Source organism: Cyprinus carpio, chromosome A7 (assembly GCF_018340385.1).
Source record: "Cyprinus carpio isolate SPL01 chromosome A7, ASM1834038v1, whole genome shotgun sequence".
NCBI lineage: Eukaryota > Metazoa > Chordata > Actinopteri > Cypriniformes > Cyprinidae > Cyprinus > Cyprinus carpio.
The window spans coordinates 17,288,728-17,307,557 of NC_056578.1; the positions used below are offsets into that span (position 1 = coordinate 17,288,728).

The 18,830-nt window shown below is 38.4% G+C and overlaps 5 protein-coding genes across 6 annotated transcripts in view; 3 read left to right on the forward strand and 2 right to left on the reverse strand.

The window, feature by feature from the left end:
- The first annotated feature begins 115 nt into the window (after positions 1-115).
- Positions 116-4,026, forward strand: LOC109093183 (transmembrane protein with metallophosphoesterase domain). Its single transcript, XM_042759996.1, has 5 exons — positions 116-2,220; positions 2,572-2,682; positions 2,768-2,933; positions 3,042-3,181; positions 3,311-4,026. The coding sequence occupies exons 1-5, from the start codon at positions 1,494-1,496 to the stop codon at positions 3,499-3,501; spliced, it is 1,335 nt and encodes a 444-aa protein (XP_042615930.1). The 5' UTR covers positions 116-1,493; the 3' UTR covers positions 3,502-4,026.
- A 125-nt stretch (positions 4,027-4,151) lies between these two features.
- Positions 4,152-5,196, reverse strand: LOC109093181 (exosome complex component MTR3). The gene has a single exon (XM_019106905.2). The coding sequence runs from the start codon at positions 5,114-5,116 to the stop codon at positions 4,304-4,306; it is 813 nt and encodes a 270-aa protein (XP_018962450.1). The 5' UTR covers positions 5,117-5,196; the 3' UTR covers positions 4,152-4,303.
- LOC109093182 (putative sodium-coupled neutral amino acid transporter 8) lies at positions 5,132-10,937 on the forward strand. 2 transcript variants are annotated; one of them, XM_042759999.1, is made up of 10 exons: positions 5,132-5,261; positions 7,843-8,041; positions 8,181-8,337; positions 8,515-8,619; positions 8,716-8,773; positions 8,933-9,047; positions 9,144-9,291; positions 9,382-9,581; positions 10,036-10,087; positions 10,276-10,937. In XM_042759999.1, exons 1-10 carry the CDS (start codon positions 5,184-5,186, stop codon positions 10,376-10,378), a joined length of 1,215 nt encoding a protein of 404 aa, XP_042615933.1. In that variant the 5' UTR covers positions 5,132-5,183; the 3' UTR covers positions 10,379-10,937. The 2 variants fall into 2 exon arrangements, with proteins under 2 accessions (XP_042615933.1, XP_042615932.1); XM_042759998.1 differs by lacking the exon at positions 5,132-5,261 and adding an exon at positions 5,721-6,893.
- Positions 10,938-11,334: 397 nt separating this feature from the next.
- Positions 11,335-15,636, forward strand: LOC109092677 (gamma-secretase subunit Aph-1b-like). Its single transcript, XM_019106421.2, has 6 exons — positions 11,335-11,709; positions 12,473-12,643; positions 13,747-13,820; positions 13,903-14,025; positions 14,108-14,235; positions 14,644-15,636. The coding sequence occupies exons 1-6, from the start codon at positions 11,597-11,599 to the stop codon at positions 14,809-14,811; spliced, it is 777 nt and encodes a 258-aa protein (XP_018961966.2). The 5' UTR covers positions 11,335-11,596; the 3' UTR covers positions 14,812-15,636.
- A 399-nt stretch (positions 15,637-16,035) lies between these two features.
- The window catches only part of LOC109092676 (probable E3 ubiquitin-protein ligase HERC1), a 44,426-nt gene continuing 41,631 nt past the window's right edge, over positions 16,036-18,830 (reverse strand). Inside the window, 6 exon segments of the mRNA XM_042760000.1 lie at positions 16,036-16,689; positions 16,778-17,083; positions 17,206-17,358; positions 18,072-18,324; positions 18,412-18,488; positions 18,574-18,739. Coding sequence (XP_042615934.1) covers positions 16,504-16,689; positions 16,778-17,083; positions 17,206-17,358; positions 18,072-18,324; positions 18,412-18,488; positions 18,574-18,739 — 1,141 coding nt within the window. The 3' untranslated portion in view covers positions 16,036-16,503.

Consider the following 18,830-nt stretch of genomic DNA (forward strand, 5'->3'; position numbering starts at 1 on the left):
TCCATACAGCCAGGATACATACACAGTTTAAAAACGTTAAAATCTGTAATAGCTCACGTACACTAAATACACCATATTTATATTGTATACACAATATACAAACTAACAGAATGCCTAAATTGTAAAAAACAGAGCATCTGTTGACAATACCAAAGCACAAATTAGAATTCTGCCAATGTTACAGGACTAGAAGGAAAGAGGTTTGAACTGTATCCTGCACACAAGGTGTTATGCTTATGAACATTCATAAATACGCTATATATAAGGTGTGTGCTTTCTACTTTAGTTAGACCAGGGGGGTTCAAACTTGGTGCCAAGAGCATCCAAATATGATGATCCCCTTGTGAGGGACCCCATTCCTAAAATTTAAAAGCAGCTTTGCATGTATACATTTGACACTGTGGCCTGGCAGACTAAGTCAGGTTTAGGCCATTGTTCAAGGATTTTTTATGAACATGCCTTAAAAAATCAAACCAAGAAAAAACAAGGGTACTGACATATTTTAGGATCAGTCAGTGCAAGTTTCTTTCAGTTGAAATAGCTCAGAATTACATTTCAGTCTGGGACTAGGCTTATGAAACCAGGGGTGTGTATTAAGTATTAGGTGTGACATTAAGAAAAATAACCTGACAACATTTTTCGTTCAAGCACTTCAAATTTGGGTATATATAAAGTTATCAAATTATTATTTTTATCATCATTATTATTAAATCAAAATGATTTTGTTATATAACATTATCAAACTCGTAAGTTATCTGACCTAACGAAATAAATAGCTTCAAATTTCAATAAAAATGAACAGAAATGGAGTGTTGCTTAGTTATAAAAGTAGTAAACAGCTTATTCTTAGGTGATAATGATTTAAGTAAGATAATGAACAATACTTACAAAAGCAAAAACTACGGCAGGAAATGTTTTATATATATATATATACATACATATATATATACACACATATATATATATAAAGTTGCAAACTAATAGGCCTAAATTACTCAAAATATTAGTGTTAATAGTACTGAGATGATGAGATCCTTTCCAATCAGAGTTAAGAGCGTAACAGTAGCCACGCCTCTGTAATGTGACGAGCCAATGATATTATCGCACACTTGTCACTCAGAGAGGCCAGAAGAGACGCTGTCAAATGACCGGCGTGTTTATATTTAATTTGTTTTACATGATCGCGACTTATGCAATGGACGTTTATATAGCTTGAGTATGTGGCAATGTCTGTATGACCTTTCTAGTCGGAAACCGCGAATCATAACAGTGTTCTTCACGTTGTTATCATAGCAGCCATCGCACGTCTATGTCTGCGGAAGTAGTTTTGTGTTGTTCTACCATGTCACAGTTCTAAGAATGACTCTAATTTTTATACTAGAATGGACCGTGAATTGACAGGTATGAGGAACTCTTATATCGTTCTTGTAAGTTATACCGTGCTGTCGTAAGAATAACCGCAGTATACTGTGCCGGGGTCAGTGACCGAGCACATGCCGGTCAGTATGTTTGGATTCGGGCGCCTGTCCGCCGAGTGGAAAGTAGGAATCGCATCGGGAGTAGTTTTTTTCTCTATGCTTATATCCAGAACATTAATCTCAGAGCGGGTTGACAAAAACACTCGTGGTTCGTTGTTTCGCATTCAGTTTCTCCTTTTCATCAACTCCCTTCTGCTCCTCGGCTCTCTTTACATTTGGAAACGCGTGGTGCGGCGGCTGTGCGGAGCCAGGGCTGCACCTTCTGTCCCGCAGAGATGCTGGCGTCTTCTCGTCCTGCTGTTTCTTACTCTGGTGCACGGGAGCTACCTGTGCATGTTTTTCCTCGTGGACACTGAGCCACACTGGTTTTCATTGCTGAGTTTCTCCTGTTTGGGCATTTATGTCATCCTGCTGTTCTTCCTGTTTGTTTTTGGCTGCCTTACCCGCCTCCGCAGGCTTCTCTCCCGCAGCCGAGGAGGAGGAGGAGGAGAGGATGCGGTCGCGAGCGGATCAGTCAGTCATATAGTGTTGGCAATGATAGTAACAGCAATACTGGCAGTATATGGGTTGGTAAATGCAGCTCAGCCTCCACGAGTAATTGAGGTGGAGATCCCAGTAGAGAAGCTCCCTGAGTCTTTGAACGGGCTCAGGTTGGTGCTTCTGTCCGACATACACCTGGGACCTACAGTAGGCCGCTCCAAACTGCAGCGCATTGTGACTATGGTGAATGAGCTGAACCCAGGTAATTACAATTATACAATTATATGCTATCTATCACTATAATCTGTGTTAAATATAAATATAAATATAATGTTAAAGGGATAGTCCACCCAAAAAATAAATTCTCCCATCATTTATTAACACTCATGTCATTCCAAACCTGTATGACTGCCTTTCTTCTGTTGTATTCATTCCCATTGATTTCCATTGTGTGTGTGTGTATATATATATATATAATATACATAATCTTCATGTTCAACTGAACAAAGTGAGTATTACAAGTTTGGAACTACATGCAAATGATGCCAGAATTGTATTTTTTGTCCCTTTAACATGTATCTGATATTGAATTTTACTTTGTTTGTTGCTGTAGATGTGGTGGTGATTGTCGGTGACCTGACTGACTCTCAGGTGACTCGATTGAGGAGTGCTGCAGAACCACTGGGACAGATGAAGGCTAGACTAGGCTCCTATTTTGCTACAGGTCAGTCTTAGTTAGCTGTTGGAAATAAGGGTGTAAATAAACATTTTTGTGCACATCTTCACATTTATTTTCGTGTGACTTTCAGGCAATCATGACTACTACACTGCCGATGTTGAAGGTTGGTTTGAGCTCTTGCGCTCGATGGGGATTCAGGCTCTTCACAACAGCCATGCAAAAGTGTTTCGCCCTGAACAAACTCAAGACTGGATTTGCCTTGCTGGCATTGATGACCTTGAGGCCCGCATGCTACGGTCAGTCCACATTGATGTCATTGTCAGGTTCATTTGAATACGTACAAATCTGATGCAAATTGTGTGTGTTATACTGGGCTCATGTTCATGGTGTTACTTTGGTTAAAGATACCCAGGCCATGGCATGGATGTTGAGAAAGCTCTTAGTGGCTGCAGTGCAGAGAGCCCTATTATTCTTCTTGCACATCAGCCTCATGCTGCCAAACAGGCCCTCCAGCAACGACCAGACATCAGTCTGGTACTCTCAGGTCTGTAAATATCAATTCAATTATTGTGGTCTCTCAGATGCTTTGGTGTTTTGTAAACTGAAAATTTAGGAGTATGCTGCTAAAGCTTAACTTCTTTCCTCTACTGAACTCAATTTTGCATTTATGTAGGTCACACGCATGCTGGTCAGCTGTTCCCCCTCACCATCCTGGCATTCCTGATGAATCCTTTTTTCTGTGGACTCTACCGTGTCTCTGAACACACTATGGTCTACGTGACCCCTGGAACCGTTTATTATGGCATTCCAATGAGAATTGCAAGCCGTTCAGAAATTACAAACATTATATTGAAACATCCTTGAGAGCCTCACACAGTCCAGTGCAGGGATTAAATACACAATCTCATCCATACATTACCCTGCATGCTGTGACACAAACAGTTCACATGTATTACATAGTAATGTATGCATAATTATGCGATATATCAGTCAAATAGATTCTACAGTTTGCACTATGATTTGCTTGAGCAATCTTACAACAGGTCTGTTTCACTATACAGAGAGTGAGACACATTTAGCCACGTTTTAGTTGTCATTTATAATTTTAATGTGGTTTCGCAATTTGGAAAAAAAAAAGAAAGAAAAAAAACGTACTAAAAATACAAACACTTTAATATTTGAATATTCACATTCCAAAAGTGCCAGTTTTTAAATTACTTTGTATTTGAACTGTTTTACTCAGGCCCCTTTCATGTTTTAATCAGTTCATTACACAATCAAAATTATTTGAGTGCACTGTTTGGACTGTCACAACTGGGAGTCAGTCAGGGATTTCATTAACCATCTTTTGTGACAAATGTTTTGATTAAAGGTTACTACTACACCAAAGCATCAGTCTCAAAATGCATCTTTTCTAAAAATGCCTTGTGAACTGCATGTTTTATACATTTGGAATCATACTTACTGCATACAAAACCAGCAACACTTGTGGAATGAAGAAATAAAAGAAAATATATTTGCAAATGCAGATAAGTTTATTTCATTTGTATTGCACTGTTGCACTTTTAAGTGTAGAAAGTATGATAAGCAATGCACATAAACAATATTTTCTCTTTTAGTTTTATTTTCCTCAAAATACAACTTTAGAAACACGGCAAGTAAAAGTCTATTTCGCGGGTGGAGGAGCTTTTTTCTTCACAGCCCGCATCAGAGCTTGCTGTAGCACCGGATAGAGTTTGTGACAGCCGTCCATGCAGCTTCTCACAGCATCGGACAGTATGTCTTCCCGCATCTCTCCGTCCGCAGTCAGACCAGACACTTGATTCAGATTGGGAAGCAGAGCCACGGTGACACACCCCTGGTCCTCCCCGTAACCCTCCTGCCAGCTCCCATATTCCTCCGAGTATGAAGGGTCAACGAGACACGTGCTTCCACTCTGCCGCAGCGTACATCCCAACACCACATCATACATTTCAATGCCGCCGTCCGCCAGGGCCATAGAGGCGCAGGTCACCGCATGCGCCAGTATCGAGCCGTCATTCTCCAGAACCATGACATTAACCTCAATCTGAGAGCGCGGGTATCTGTGTAGGCAAACTCCTGGTTGTAAGCTCTCCTGTAGAGTCTGTGACAGATCTCGTTCCTCACTGCCTTGGATCCAGGCACCGCGTTTCAGACATGAAAACGGCGCGAGCCTGAAGTCGCAAACAAGGCGACCGGTTTTCATATCTGTTTCGTCCTTGCGTTCAGCTTCTCTCGGTCCATACACCGAGCATATAATCTTGGTGTTCCCAGCCTCGAGGTACGCAGAGCCCTTCGCCTGGCTGATCAGCCCGCACCGCGCAAACACTGGCCGCGCGTCTCCATTCCCCCGGACGCCTTGCCTGCTGCTGGCCTCGGGAACTTTACCTGGGGAAAGAAAGAGCAGTGGGGACTGCGACTCCTCCGGTCCACGGATGCGTTTCGTATCAACGGGCATTTTAACTAAACCCACGTGATAATGAACAACTTCTCAGGAGCTGTTCAGGTCTTGTACGTGAAATCAAATGCGACAGGATACTGTTAGTTATGCTCTACCGCCATCTGTCGGATGGGCGTGGCGTGACGCACAGCGAGACTTCGAGGTATGACAGTTTGGGATGTGTACCCTACGTGTCATTTCAAAGTTATATTTTGCTACATATTATTCTCATTTTTAAAAACCTCCCAAGAAAATGTTTATTCAGACTATCTGAATGCATATCTGTATGCTTGTATATAGGCTATAACTAACACAAACTCTGTAGTCTATATTATATAGGCTACTATAACCTTCTTCCCTTTCTTTGCTTAGTGAACTAATCAGATTCCAAAATTTAAGTAGGCCTACTTGTAATTAGATTATATTACATTTTAAAATACTCGGAATCAGACTACAGTGTTTTACTGATTACATGTCGCATATGACTTGCAGGTACACAAGTATAATATTTAATATTTTTAGTAGCTAATTGTTTTGTTTTGATTGTTTTAATGTTAAAAATATTTATTGTAATTTAATATTTTTATGATTTATTAGCTTTTCATTAAACTCGTGAACCCCAGTTTGGAAAACTTTTAAGTAGGCTAATATAATGTATATGCACTTCCTGTTGTTAATAACAAATGGAATATTTTCTTTCTCTTAGTATTTTTCTATCAATATGGTACACGATTATCTTATTTAAATCAATGTGTTAAACGAATTAAGTAAAAAAAAGTTGGCTCCTCTACTAAATTTAATTTGAATAACGTAAATAGACCTACACAGAAAAAAAATTATTTCTTTATAAATGTAGGCTATTTATATATTTTTTATATATTTACATTACACTTGCATTACGTTTTACAGCCAGCTGTAATATAGGCTATTTAATATAAATGTTGACATGCTTTCTTATGAATAGGCTATTATAATTGGAATCGGATAATCCATGGCTTTTTAAAAGTGACAGAGCCTTCACATCATTAATAAATTAAATGAATATGATTTATAGATCCGAATATTATGTAGTGGAAAAAATGTGGAAATGAAAGTTCACAAACAAACTGAGTTTTAGTCCCTTTAACAGGCACGTGCCTCAAGCAAGCGCTTCAATTGAATGTTTGTTCAAAGGGCTCAAAGAGGTTCGCAAGACGAGCACTAATTACATTGCCACGGTGCTTCACTTGAGAAAATAACACCGAATTCCTCCTGTTCTAGACGAAACCAGAGTCTCGTTTGATAAGGACGCTGAAGTAGTCGCTCCTGTGTGAAATCAGCTGCAAATTCCTCCTAACGTGCATCTTTAGAAAAGCAATCATTTAGACTCGAAACCCACCATTATAAACTCTAGCAAGTCTTTACAATATTTCTCACCTGGGGATGACATTTTTAAGGGGTCTTACTTGAGACAGGCTCACTCGCATTACTAAACTGAACAGAGGTTTTAGAAGTGCGGATGCTTTGGACATAACGCTCCACTTTTATGGAGGAAGCTTCTTAGATCGTTTTCGTTTTAGAATACAACAGAACTTTAGATTTGTGCTTCGTACTAAGCATGGAGGAACTGGCTCGGGAGAGTATACGCAGCATCAGTCTGCTATCCAAACCTGCGCAGGGCTCGGACGTCCCGCGACTTGGATCGTTTGGGGCCATTTTCATCATGCTTAAATCAGCCCTCGGCGCGGGACTCCTTAACTTTCCATGGGCTTTTGAGAAGGCTGGCGGCGTGAACACAGCCATCAGTGTGGAGATGGTGCGTTGTGTTTCTGACTAGTGTAGATGAGTCACTTATGCACTAGGGCACTTGCACAGGTATAATTTAATTTGTCAAGCTGAAAGACCAGCAAACAAACTTAAGATGGTTTGTCAAAATTCTTTCTTTCTCTCTCTCTCTCTCTCTCTCTTTCTCTCTCTCTCTCTCTCTCTCATTATTTTTTTTACATTTTTCAATCAATCATCCTTTGAGATATTCTTATGTATTAATATAAAATTTACATTCAGTACTGGCATTGAATAAGATTTTTAAAGATTTTTAAGAAAAATCTCATATTCAGTGAGGCTACAATTATGATTAAAATACAGTAAAACAGTAATATTGTAAACTATTTTGACAGTTTAAAATAACCATTTTCTATTTTAATATATTTTAAAATGTAATTTATTCCTATGATGCCAAAGCAAAATTTTCATCATCATTACTCCAATCTTTAGTGTCACATGATCCTTCAGAAATCATTTAAATATGCTGATTGGTGCTCTGTTATTATTAATAGTTCTTCTTATTATCAGTTTTAGTAATACTTTAGTGATACTTGTATTCTTTGACGAATATAAAGTTTAATGAACATTTATTTGAAAAATTACATTTTGTAATATTTTAAATGTCTTTGCGATCACTTTTGATCAACTTAATGTGTGTTTTCTGAATAAAATAATTTTTATTTATTCATTCCTTCTTTTTTTTTTTACAATCTTACTACAAAGTTTTGAATGGTAGTGTATCATGGTTCCAGCAAAAAAAATTAAGCAGCAAAAACTAAAAGCAGTTTTTAACTGAAAGGTGTTAGGAATTTTAGAGTCAAATAATGTGTTAAACTAATGTGCAAGGAACTTTTAACAAAGAAACAGCCCATAAGCCTTTTACACAGCGATGCGAAAAAGAATATGTAGATGTTTAAACCAATTCAACATCTTTCTCTCAGGTGTCTCTGGTTTTTCTCATAAGCGGGTTGGTCATTCTAGGCTACGCCTCATCAATCAGTCGGCAGAAGACGTATCATGATGTGGTACGAGAGGTGTGTGGACAGAGGATTGGCCATCTGTGTGAAATCTGCTTTGTTTTCAACCTCTTTATGATCTCTGTGGCCTTTTTGGTGGTTGTGCAGGATCAGCTGGATAAGTGTAAGTTGTATGTGTTGTTCCTTATGAGTCATTATGTTTCAGTGTGAGTAACTGTAACAGATTAATGTGTATATATACACATGACAGAGACACAAAGAGATCTTTTGTCCATTTGAACTTAAGTGTCTGTGTGTTTCAGTGTGTCTGTCTCTGTATGAGACAGTGACGGGAAATACAGAAGGAGAGATGCCATATCACTGGTACACAGATCACCGTTTCGCACTCTTTGTCATGTGCCTCATTATCATCCTTCCACTCTCTATACCCAAAGAGATCGGCATCCAGAAATACACCAGGTGTGTTGAAAGCTGACACATGTATCTGTTACTCCCTAAATCTTTTTAAACCATAGAATTCCATCATTTAAAGCTCTAGTGAAAAGTACTGCATGATTCCCTCACTCTCCCACCTCTGTCCCACTTCAGCCTGCTGTATCCATCATCTCTGAATGTTTCTTTATGTTTCATTGCCAGTGTATTGGGAACTTTGGCTGCTACATACCTGAGTGTAGCCGTGATTGCAAAGTATTATCTAAAAGATGAGCACACGGCAGACCTCACACCAGAGCACAGTCAAGGGTGAGCTAAGTACATGTTTTCCATAAAGTGCATGTGCATGTATATACTATTCATATGAGTTTAATATCGGTGGTTTATTTTGGTTACTTGTAACAGACTGGACTCGTGGGCCTCCATCTTCAGCGTGGTTCCTACTATCTGTTTTGGTTTCCAGGTCAGATTCCATATATTTAAAAAATATTTTTTTTTCTATGCAGAGATAAAATATTCTTTCTTTAAATTAATGGTGCACTGTTTGCAAACTTCTGTGTTGTACTTTTGACCACTGTGATTGCTAAAAGCTCATATACTGTAATCTTTATTTATATTACAGTGTCACGAAGCTTGTATTGCTATTTACAGCAGCATGGAAAACAAAAAGATTACACACTGGGTTTTCATCTCTGTCACTTCTATGATTTTCTGTCTGCTTATTTATACTCTCACGGGTGAGACATATTTGTAGAGCTCATTATTTTCTACAGTATAAATATTTTCCAGTGAGTTTTAAATGGAGAGACTGACACTTTGTAACAATATGGCAGGTGTGTTTGGTTTTCTCACATTTGGACGGGAAGTAGCCTCAGATATCTTGATGTCATATCCTGGAAATGATGTAGTGATGATTATTGCTAGGCTGCTGTTTGGTATTTCGATCATCACCATCTATCCTATAATACTGCTGCTGGGAAGGTATTATAAACCACAAATAAATGTGAATAGCTCACTGCACACACTCTGTGTACACACACTCATGTGTCAATGATTGCGTCTTGTTCACAGGTCAGTGATTCTAACACAGATACTGCGCTTTTGGGAACGACGGGCCATAATTACATCTGTGTTTGAGAGTCGGTGCCGTCTGATCCTAACAATTCTCTGGATCACTGTGACTCTCCTCATCGCCATATATGTACCAGATATGAGTGAGGTCATCAGCATAATTGGGGGAATTAGTGCCTTCTTTATATTTATTTTTCCTGGTGAGACACTCAATTAAACAATTACAATCTCACCAACACACAAGCATGCATACATACCCTACCGTTCAAAAGTTTGGGGTTGGTAAGATTTATCTTATGCGCACCACAGCTGCAGTAAAATCTGTGATATTGTGAAATATTATTACAATTGAACTCTTTTCTATTTTAATATATTTTAAAATGTCATTTATTCCTGTGATGGCAAAGCTGAATTTTCAGCAGCCATTTCTCCAGTCTTCAGCAAAATCATTCTTATATGCTGATTCGGTGCTCAAGAAATATTTCATATTTATTTTAATTATTTGAAATAGAAATCTTTTGTATCAATGTATTTACTTTTTCATTTAATCAATTTAATGCATCCATGCTGAATAAAATAAACTTTTGAACGATGCAGTGCACGTACATAAAGACTCATCCGTGAGATGATATTGACCAAACTGATTTTTTGCAGGGCTGTGCCTCATTTTTGCCATGCAGACAGAACCTATAAATCACAGGATGAGGTGAGTAACATCTTATGTATGTTTAAAGAAAGCCAAGTGAAGTCATTTAAAATTCCAGACCATTTCCTCCGGTCTCTTATTTACTTCTAGCTTTTTTCATACATTTATGGTGTGTCTAAAAATATAGTTTTTAATTACTTTCCCCTTTTACATTTTTTTTCCCTTCAAATTTTGTTTGTTCCTTCCAGATCCATCTTGACAGGATGGGGTGTGGTGACTGTCATTACTGGAGCTTTTATCTTTGGCCAGAGCACAACTATAGCTGTTATGGAGCTGACACACAAATTTTAATCTTCGTCATGGTCTTCATCATTTGGAATATTATTGTCTTGACAAAATGTGTTTGTATATTTGATTAACGGATGATAAACAGTATGATACTTGAAACCGAGGAAGAGAAAATGTCACACAACAGGGCCTTATGCGTGTATTACTGTTAGTGGGTTAAAGCTAGATGGCATACAGCAAAAACTACTGGGCATGCGCACATCAATGTAGCGTAATTTTTGTACAACACATTGTACAACAATAATTACTTTTTTTGCATTATTGTAAGGGGTAGGTTTAGGGTTGATATAGGTGCAGATGTTAATAAAACACAATCTAATAGGTAGAAAATTCAATGTATTGTTAGTTTCTGGTTTTTTGCTGTATCCCTTCTAGCCACCACCCTGTAAGTGCTCAGTTTGATATGCTGTGTGTGCGTGTGATTAAGAAAAGGTGTAGGAGGATTTTTGTTTATATATTTATTATATTGTGTAGGTTTAGACAAGAACAATAAATTTATTTAAATGCATTATGTGGAATGAATACTGAATACTGGAGTATATGAATACAAATATAAAGAATGACCGTGTAGTACATTTTCAAAATTTCTTATTAAAATGAATTAACATTTGACTTAATGTGAGTGTGAAATTGAAACAGTTCATGATTTGGTATTGTAATCCCACAAATGAAATTAACTAGGAAAAGAGACATTTTTTACTCATTTTGTGCTTTGCCACTATTCAATTGAATCAGCTTTCTATAATATCATTTACAATAACAATACAATTTTGGATGAGAGAAAAACACATTTTATGTGTCTAATGGGGATATTTAGATGTACTGTAAACAAGAATTCATGCATTTTAATAGGTTTAAATGTGGGTCAAGCTCGTAGGACAATAGGAGGGTTAAATAATGCTGGTAAGAAAAGGAATTCAGTGGGTGAGGTAAGAAAACTGATAGGCTATGAAAATACATGAGGTCACATGACTAGGAACCGGAAGTAACCTTAGACGTTGCGCTGAACTGCTCGAGCGTATCGCTGAGCTCTCTCCACCTATTTCGAAGAAAACTGGCTTAATAAACGCCTCGTGAGCTCTTGGTGTATGTTGCTTATGTGAATCGATTAACAGCCGTATGACTCTCTCATGGCTGAAGTGTGTTGATAGCCTCTGAGGGCACTGATCTGTGTGAAGTGTTAGTCATTTGAGAGAGTTAGCAGGTTAGCCGCGCTCCATCATGACCGTGGCGGTGTTTTTCGGCTGTACGTTCATCGCTTTCGGGCCAGCAGTCGCTTTGTTCGTGTTTACAATCGCCAGGGACCCGCTGCGAGTGATCTTCCTTATAGCAGGGTAAGTATCAGGGCAGATATGCGGCTCTCATCTCCCGGTGTGCGTGCGGGTTCAGTGTGGATGAAAGTCCCGTGATACAGCACTTCAGCACTCGGGCTGAGTCCTGCTAAACATCTGCTGCTTCAGACAGATCACCAGGATCTGAGGCTTAGATATATTATTACAAGAAGATACAACCTTAAACTCTAACAACCGAATGCAAAGAGAAGTCTTAAGACATTTAAACGAATGGTTTGGGGTCTGTAAGATTGATTTTGTTTTTAATTAATACCTGTGTTCAGCCAGGATGCATCGATTTAAACTGATTAAAAGCGACAGAAGAGAGTTTTACATGACGTTCTATTAAAGTTTCTGTTCATATAAATCTTTAAAACATGTCAGGGTTTCTACAAAAATATGAAACCGAAATTAATTAATTATGAAATTAATTCTGAAAATCACGTGACACTGAAAACTATTATGACTGCTGAAAAAAAAGCGTTGCAATTGTAAAAATGTACGAAAATAAAAATAATTTGTTTTAAATTTTAATAATATTTCTCAGTTTATTTATGATCGAATCAATGCAGCTTTGGTGAGACTTGTGTCAAAAAAAAACGTTAAAATCAAATCATACAGATCCCAAATTTCTGAATGTCGTGTAGCTTTTGAGTGAGCTACTCCTTTAAGAGCACTTAAGCAATGCAATGCAATGGAATGGGGAAGCATTCTGAGCAGTGTTTGAAATAAGAGAGTATTTGTAACATGATTGTGCTTGTTTCAGGGCTTTCTTCTGGCTGGTGTCTTTGTTGCTGTCCTCTCTTGTGTGGTTCATCACGGTTCAGATCAGCAACAAGAACAGTGCCACTCAGCAGACAGGGCTGCTCATCTTCGGGGTTGTGCTCTCTGTGCTGCTTCAGGAGGCTTTCAGATACGGTTACTACAGATTGCTGAAGTAAGAACTAACTGTTCATTTTCTGTGTTCGAAAGCAGCCACATAATCAATAAACCTAAATGTAACCGCGTACGGTGTTCTTGAGTGCTGACTGTGTTAATATTACACTGATAACTGTGGCAGGGCTGTGTTTTGTGTGTTTGTTTTGAGGTCATCTACACTGTAAAAATGAGGTCATCTACACTGTCAACTTAAAAAAAAAAAAAAAACTTTGTTACCCCCACTGCCTTAATTTTTTATTTTTTTTTCGGTGTGATTTAGTTGTTTCAACATGCATTTTTGAGTTGAAACAACAGATAAGATTGTTCATTCTCAACTTTCAGCTTACTTGAGGGTCAATAAACACTTCATTTTTAGACACATTTGAAATGTACAGTCTTTCTCTATAACTAAAACATATTTGCTATTTAAAAAAATAAAACACACATTAGTGGTAAAACATTTGGGGTCAGTAATATTTCTTCATGTTTTTGGAAGAAGCTTCTTTTGCTCACCAAGTCTGCATTTATTTGATTCAAATACAGTAATATTGTAAAATATTATTACAATGTAAAATAACTGTTTTCTATTTGAATACATTTTAAAATGCAAAGTATTCCTGTGACAGCAAAGCTGAATCTTCAGCCTCATAACTCCAGTCTTCAGTGTCACATTATGCTTCAGAATCCATTCTAATGTTCAGATTTGGTGCTCAAGAAACATTTCTTATTATTATCAAAGTTGAAAACAGTTTAACAATATTTTGGTGGAAACCGTGCTGTGTTTTTTTCAGGATTCTTTGATAAATAGAAATCTCAAAATAATATTATATATTATATTATACAACTTTATGTTACCCCAAAGGATTTCTTTCAGTTTTGAGTTCAGAATTTATTCTCACTCAAAAGTTTAATTTATTAAAAAATAAAAAATGTACTGACCAAAAACTGTTCGGCTATCTCACCCAATCTTCCTGTTTCAGTAGGAAATAGAAACAAACAGTCCCTCCTCAGATTCCATGCAGTCTTTAAATAACTAAAAGATTACATCAGTGATTCAGTTTGGCTTTCAGTGTTGGTGTTGTGTAGGAGAGTTGTTAATGTCTGTTATTGTATCTCTCGCAGGAAAGCAAATGAAGGGCTGTTGGCGCTCAGTCAGGAGGACACCATGCCCATCTCCATACGGCAGCTAGCTTATGGTAAACATCCATCACATGCTGCTTCTAGCAGTCCAACAAACAGCCAGTGTTTTGTTCAAGTGTGTGTGTCGTTGGTTTTCAGTATCAGGTCTGGGCTTTGGCTTCATGAGCGGAGCCTTCTCTGTGGTCAACATACTCTCAGATTCCTTGGGTCCGGGAACTGTCGGTATCCATGGCGACTCTCAACATTACTTCATATCCTCAGGTAATGAGATGCCAGTTAGTGTTTAAACCCTGGGAATAATATTGAGTGTCTCAAGCAATCAGCGTATGCTTTCTCTCCACAGCTTTCATGACACTGGCCATTATCTTGCTGCATATGTTCTGGGGGGTTGTTTTCTTCGAGTCGTGTGAGCGACAGAGATGGTGGGGTCTTGGAGCTGTGGTCATCAGTCATCTAGTAGTATCATGTGTAGTAAGTGAACACACATCATGCAGTAATGCAGGGGTTCCCAAATTGTTTTTTTTTTTTCTTGTCAGCTGAATCTATTAGAAACTATATGTATGTTGTTTATTATTATATTGTTTTAACTCTAATTACAAAAATGAAGATTTAAATATATTTCTGTTTTAAATTACGATCGTCCAGTAAAGTCAAAAAAAAAAAAAATATTAATTATTATATATAATTCTCAAAATTCTCATTAAACTCACTGCACATACAGAGATGGATTTCTTTGTTTCCCTCATGAACAGTAATCGTTACTCAGAGAAGAGCAACAGACACGAGCAGCTGACTCACTCTGATCACAAGAGCATCATGTGAGACACTGTTGTTACATCTTTGTATTGCTACCTTTTTTTTCTCTCTCTCTCCATACAGTCATTTGTGAACCCACACTATCAAGGCAGTCTGATCCCGACCTACATCATACTGTCTGTCATGGCGGCCTGGGCGTACTTGTGTGCTGGAGGATCCTTGAGGAACCTCAAACTCTGCCTCACCTGTAAAGATAAAGACTTCTTGCTGGCCAATCACAGGCCAAGATAACCCATCAGCTACAAACAGGACTTTCTCCAAAGACTGGCTCATTGAGCCAGTAGGCCGATGACACGGCCAGCAGCCCTGAACTCTGGGAGGCTTATGGTCTGGGCAGTCTGCATAAGAATGGTTGCTGAGTAACAGGAATTTTATGTCTGCAGATCTTGCCCTTTCTGTAATTACCTCTTCTTCTTCTGTTTTCTGTTCTGTACCTCATGTTGTGTGTGTGAAAGAGACACTGAAACCATGTCAAAGAGAGAGAGTGTGTGAGTGTGTTTTATACTAATTAATTGTCTAGAGCTGCTTTCATATGTGATTTTCTCCTTTGTAGCAGGTTTTTAAAAAAGGGTCTTGTATAGGTTTGGCCTTAAATTGTTGACTGTCCCTCTTGTCAGGCCTTTCCCCCTGTATTTTATGTTTAACTGGCCAGTTAGACTCAAATGATCTGCCACTATCCTGACATCAGTTTTAGAGCAGATGTTTAATTCCCTGGCGATCAAACCCTGGAGCATCACATTGTTTTCCTTTTAATTCGTGTGTTTGTAAGCTTGTCTTTTTAAAGACCCTCCTCAACTCTCTCTAGGGCAGCAGTTTAATTTTCCCAGTGGAAGGTATTTAAACTGCTTGGGCTTGAATGATAAACGCAGTGGCCACTCTTCAATAAAACCACTACTCTCTGCTACAAGAAGCTCTGGATGATTTTAAACACATAGATAGGTGACCACTGACCCCAGTGGTATCTGTTTTAGATGTCACTTTTATTGGACTCATATGCTTCGTTTTCTTGTAAGATGTATGAATTTTTGATTCACAATAAAATAGCTTGAGCTCAAATCCATTGTAATTGGCTTATTTTTTAAAATTTTTGTTCTGAATAAATTTTTTACAGGATTTTTTCCCCATGGTGTAAATATTTTCAAATAAGCAGAGGGAAATATATATACATATATAAAGAGAGCAAGAACTCGAGCAAGTTAAAGCAATAATACTGTGAAATATTAAAATCTTAAATCATTCTTTTCTGTTTTAATATATTTTAAACGGCCATTATTCCTTTGATGGCAAAGCTGAATTTTCAGCAGTCATTACTTGAGTCTTCGGTGTTGCTCAAGAAACATTTCTCATGTCATTATAATGTCTCTACTGTCACATTCATCTTAATCCTAAACTTTATAGCATTTTTTCCAGGTCATTTTGGACTTTTGAATAACCAATAATGCAACAAAAATGCAGTTTCAGATTCAAACATTTATTGCATCTGACATAAGAAAACTGGTGTAGGTGGTTCAAAAAATTCAAATAAATACAGATGCTCGTAAAACAATTTCCTAATGAAGCATTATCCACAATGTACAATGTTTTCCTTTTTTTTTTTTGTCATTCTATACATTTTTTTAAATAAAACACTTTCATGCAGAATATCCTGAAAAAAAGGCAGAGCCAAAAGAAGTATGAATAGTGAAGAAAGACTGCTTCAAAGCAAAGAGAAGGCGAGTGTGTACATGTGTGTAAACAGATTGTGTGGCCCACCCAAGTTCAGCTTAATTGCTAAGAAACGAAAGGTGAAATAAAAACACTTGATTACGTGTTTAAGATGTGTATGTGTAACCATCTGTAATCATAAAAATCATAAAAGCCTGCACCGAATACTAAACTGAGTCCCACACAGCATACACTGTGTTTACATGTGCATGTAGGGGGTCAGTAATCTGTGTCCGACCCCTCTGCGTTGTCCACATTGCGGGAGAGCATGTAGTTGTCCATATCGATAGAACGGCAGTTATTAATAGCATAACGCAGCCGCTCCGCCATGACTGGTTGGCTAGAGTAAGGTGGGAGGCGGAGCTGGAAGAAGCACGTCTGAGAGGTGGGAAGACTGTCGTATGGCTGAAAAACGGAGAAGAAACACACATTAGCCGCTTTTCCACTGGGCTTTTATGGATGGACGGACATTTATAGCCAGACACATTCTTACCCGGTCCACCTTCATGATCTGGAACCTCTGGGATATATCAGCAGTGTTAGCGGGCAGACGGGAGCGTCCCGAGACGAAGCGCATGAAGAGGACTCTCTCCTCATTGGAGAACTCCTCCAGCGTCTGCCAGAACCACTGCACCAGCTGTTGCTGCTCGTCCACCTCCCTGTACCGGACCACCTTCTTCAGAACCTCCACGCTGATCTCCGGCAGCCCGCAGACCATCTGCTCCAGCTGCCGCGCTGTTAGTAAGGAGAGCAAGGGAACAGGCACGATCCAGGACATGCCCTCACGCACCGCCGCCACCTAACGTGCATTCAGAGGTGAACGCAAAAGAAGAGATCAATAACAGGATCAGATGACAAGTCTAGGTGTGGATACACTCCCACATACAGAAGAGACACAATTGAGAGTCGAGGTGAACACACCTGGCGTTCCATTTCATGCAGGCGATACTCAATGGCGCGCTCTACATACTCCTTTCTGTTGGAAAAGGTCAGCGGTATGCTGTTTCCTCCAGGGATGATGGGAACCATTTTCCCATCTGCACTTTGGCCAACAAATGAGTCCAGTGGAATCATCTATATATAAAAAAACAAACAAACAAACAAAGTAATAAAGTCAAAGAAATTAAACCCATGAGTAGACATTATAACATTTGAAAGCCCCCAAGTTACTTCTGGTGTGATGACAATGCTACTTATTTTCAACCTTTTTTATTTACAGAAAGGACGAGAGAAAAAAAAAAAGAATGATAAATTGATTTAAGACTTAAATATTTATATAAATATTATAAATAATATGTGTAATAATAGTAGTAGTAATAATATTTAAATAATAAAAATAAAGTCTGTAATTCTAAAAGTTTAAATAACTTAAAATATAAATAAATGTTTTTTACACTTTTTATTACCAATTAATTTGACTTTCCTAGTCATTTATGATTAAAGGTTTTTAATTGTTTTTGCTCAAAATTTGTACCTGATAAAATATTTTAGAGCTTGACATAACTAGATTTATATATATATATATATTATTATTATTGATATTAATGACTTTTCCAAGTCTAAAGATCACATTTTGATCCAGGTTTTCCAAGGCTGTGGGAATTCTGGTTCTAAAAAATAAAAGTTGTTGAGGGAACACTTTAAAATAAGACATGAGTTCAGCTTAAATCTGATTTTTTGTTTTAGCTTATTGTAAAGCATATTCAGTTTTATTTTGATTCATTCAAAACCACCTTGGGGCCCCTGAGAAACAGAGTAAAAAAGTATTTTATGGGAGTCCACACCACCTCATGAAAGTTCTGCTCTGTGATGCCGCTGTCCTCCAGGTGTAAGATGCTGTTGAGGGTCTGTACGTACAGCAGGTCCACTTCCTCCAGATCTTCGAGGGTGAGAGGAATACAGCACAGCTGCTTCCACACCATTGGAGCGAGATGCAGATCTAGAGGCTTCTTAGTGCGGATGGCCACTCCCATCAGAATACCCAAGAACTTGAACTGCAGCAGGTGCTCTTCCAGACAGGCTGAGGGGTTCAGCAAGAACCTGAAGACACACAAAGATCAAGAAAACCTGATCAGTTTAGTAGTTTAGTGGAATACAATATTCAGACAATTGTCTGTCGGCACTCACCTGTCTCGGTTGTAGCCCACCTCTGCTGCGGCGTTGGGAGAAGGGATGAGAAGATCCACCACTCCTGTCTCCAGCTCCTACACAGATTTAATGCTCTTGTCATTTTTCATAAGGCTGAGCCATAATGGGATCATATACACATTTCCGTCAGTATCGCCCTACCTGGCACATCTCTGTGATTGTGTCGTCAAACACCCCTCCGGCATCATCTGCCCCCTCTCCCACAAGCTTGACTTTCCAGGCTCGTGACGGCAGCCTTAGATCAGATGCGTTTAGTTTCACAACCTGCCTGGCGATCTGCACAAATATGGGCTTACACTTCCTTCCTCTGAGAAAACAGGACAAAAAAAAAAAAAATCATTTAAGAAGTTCTTATGTTCTACCTCGAATGCAAATGAGGCAGAGAATGTCTCCAGTGT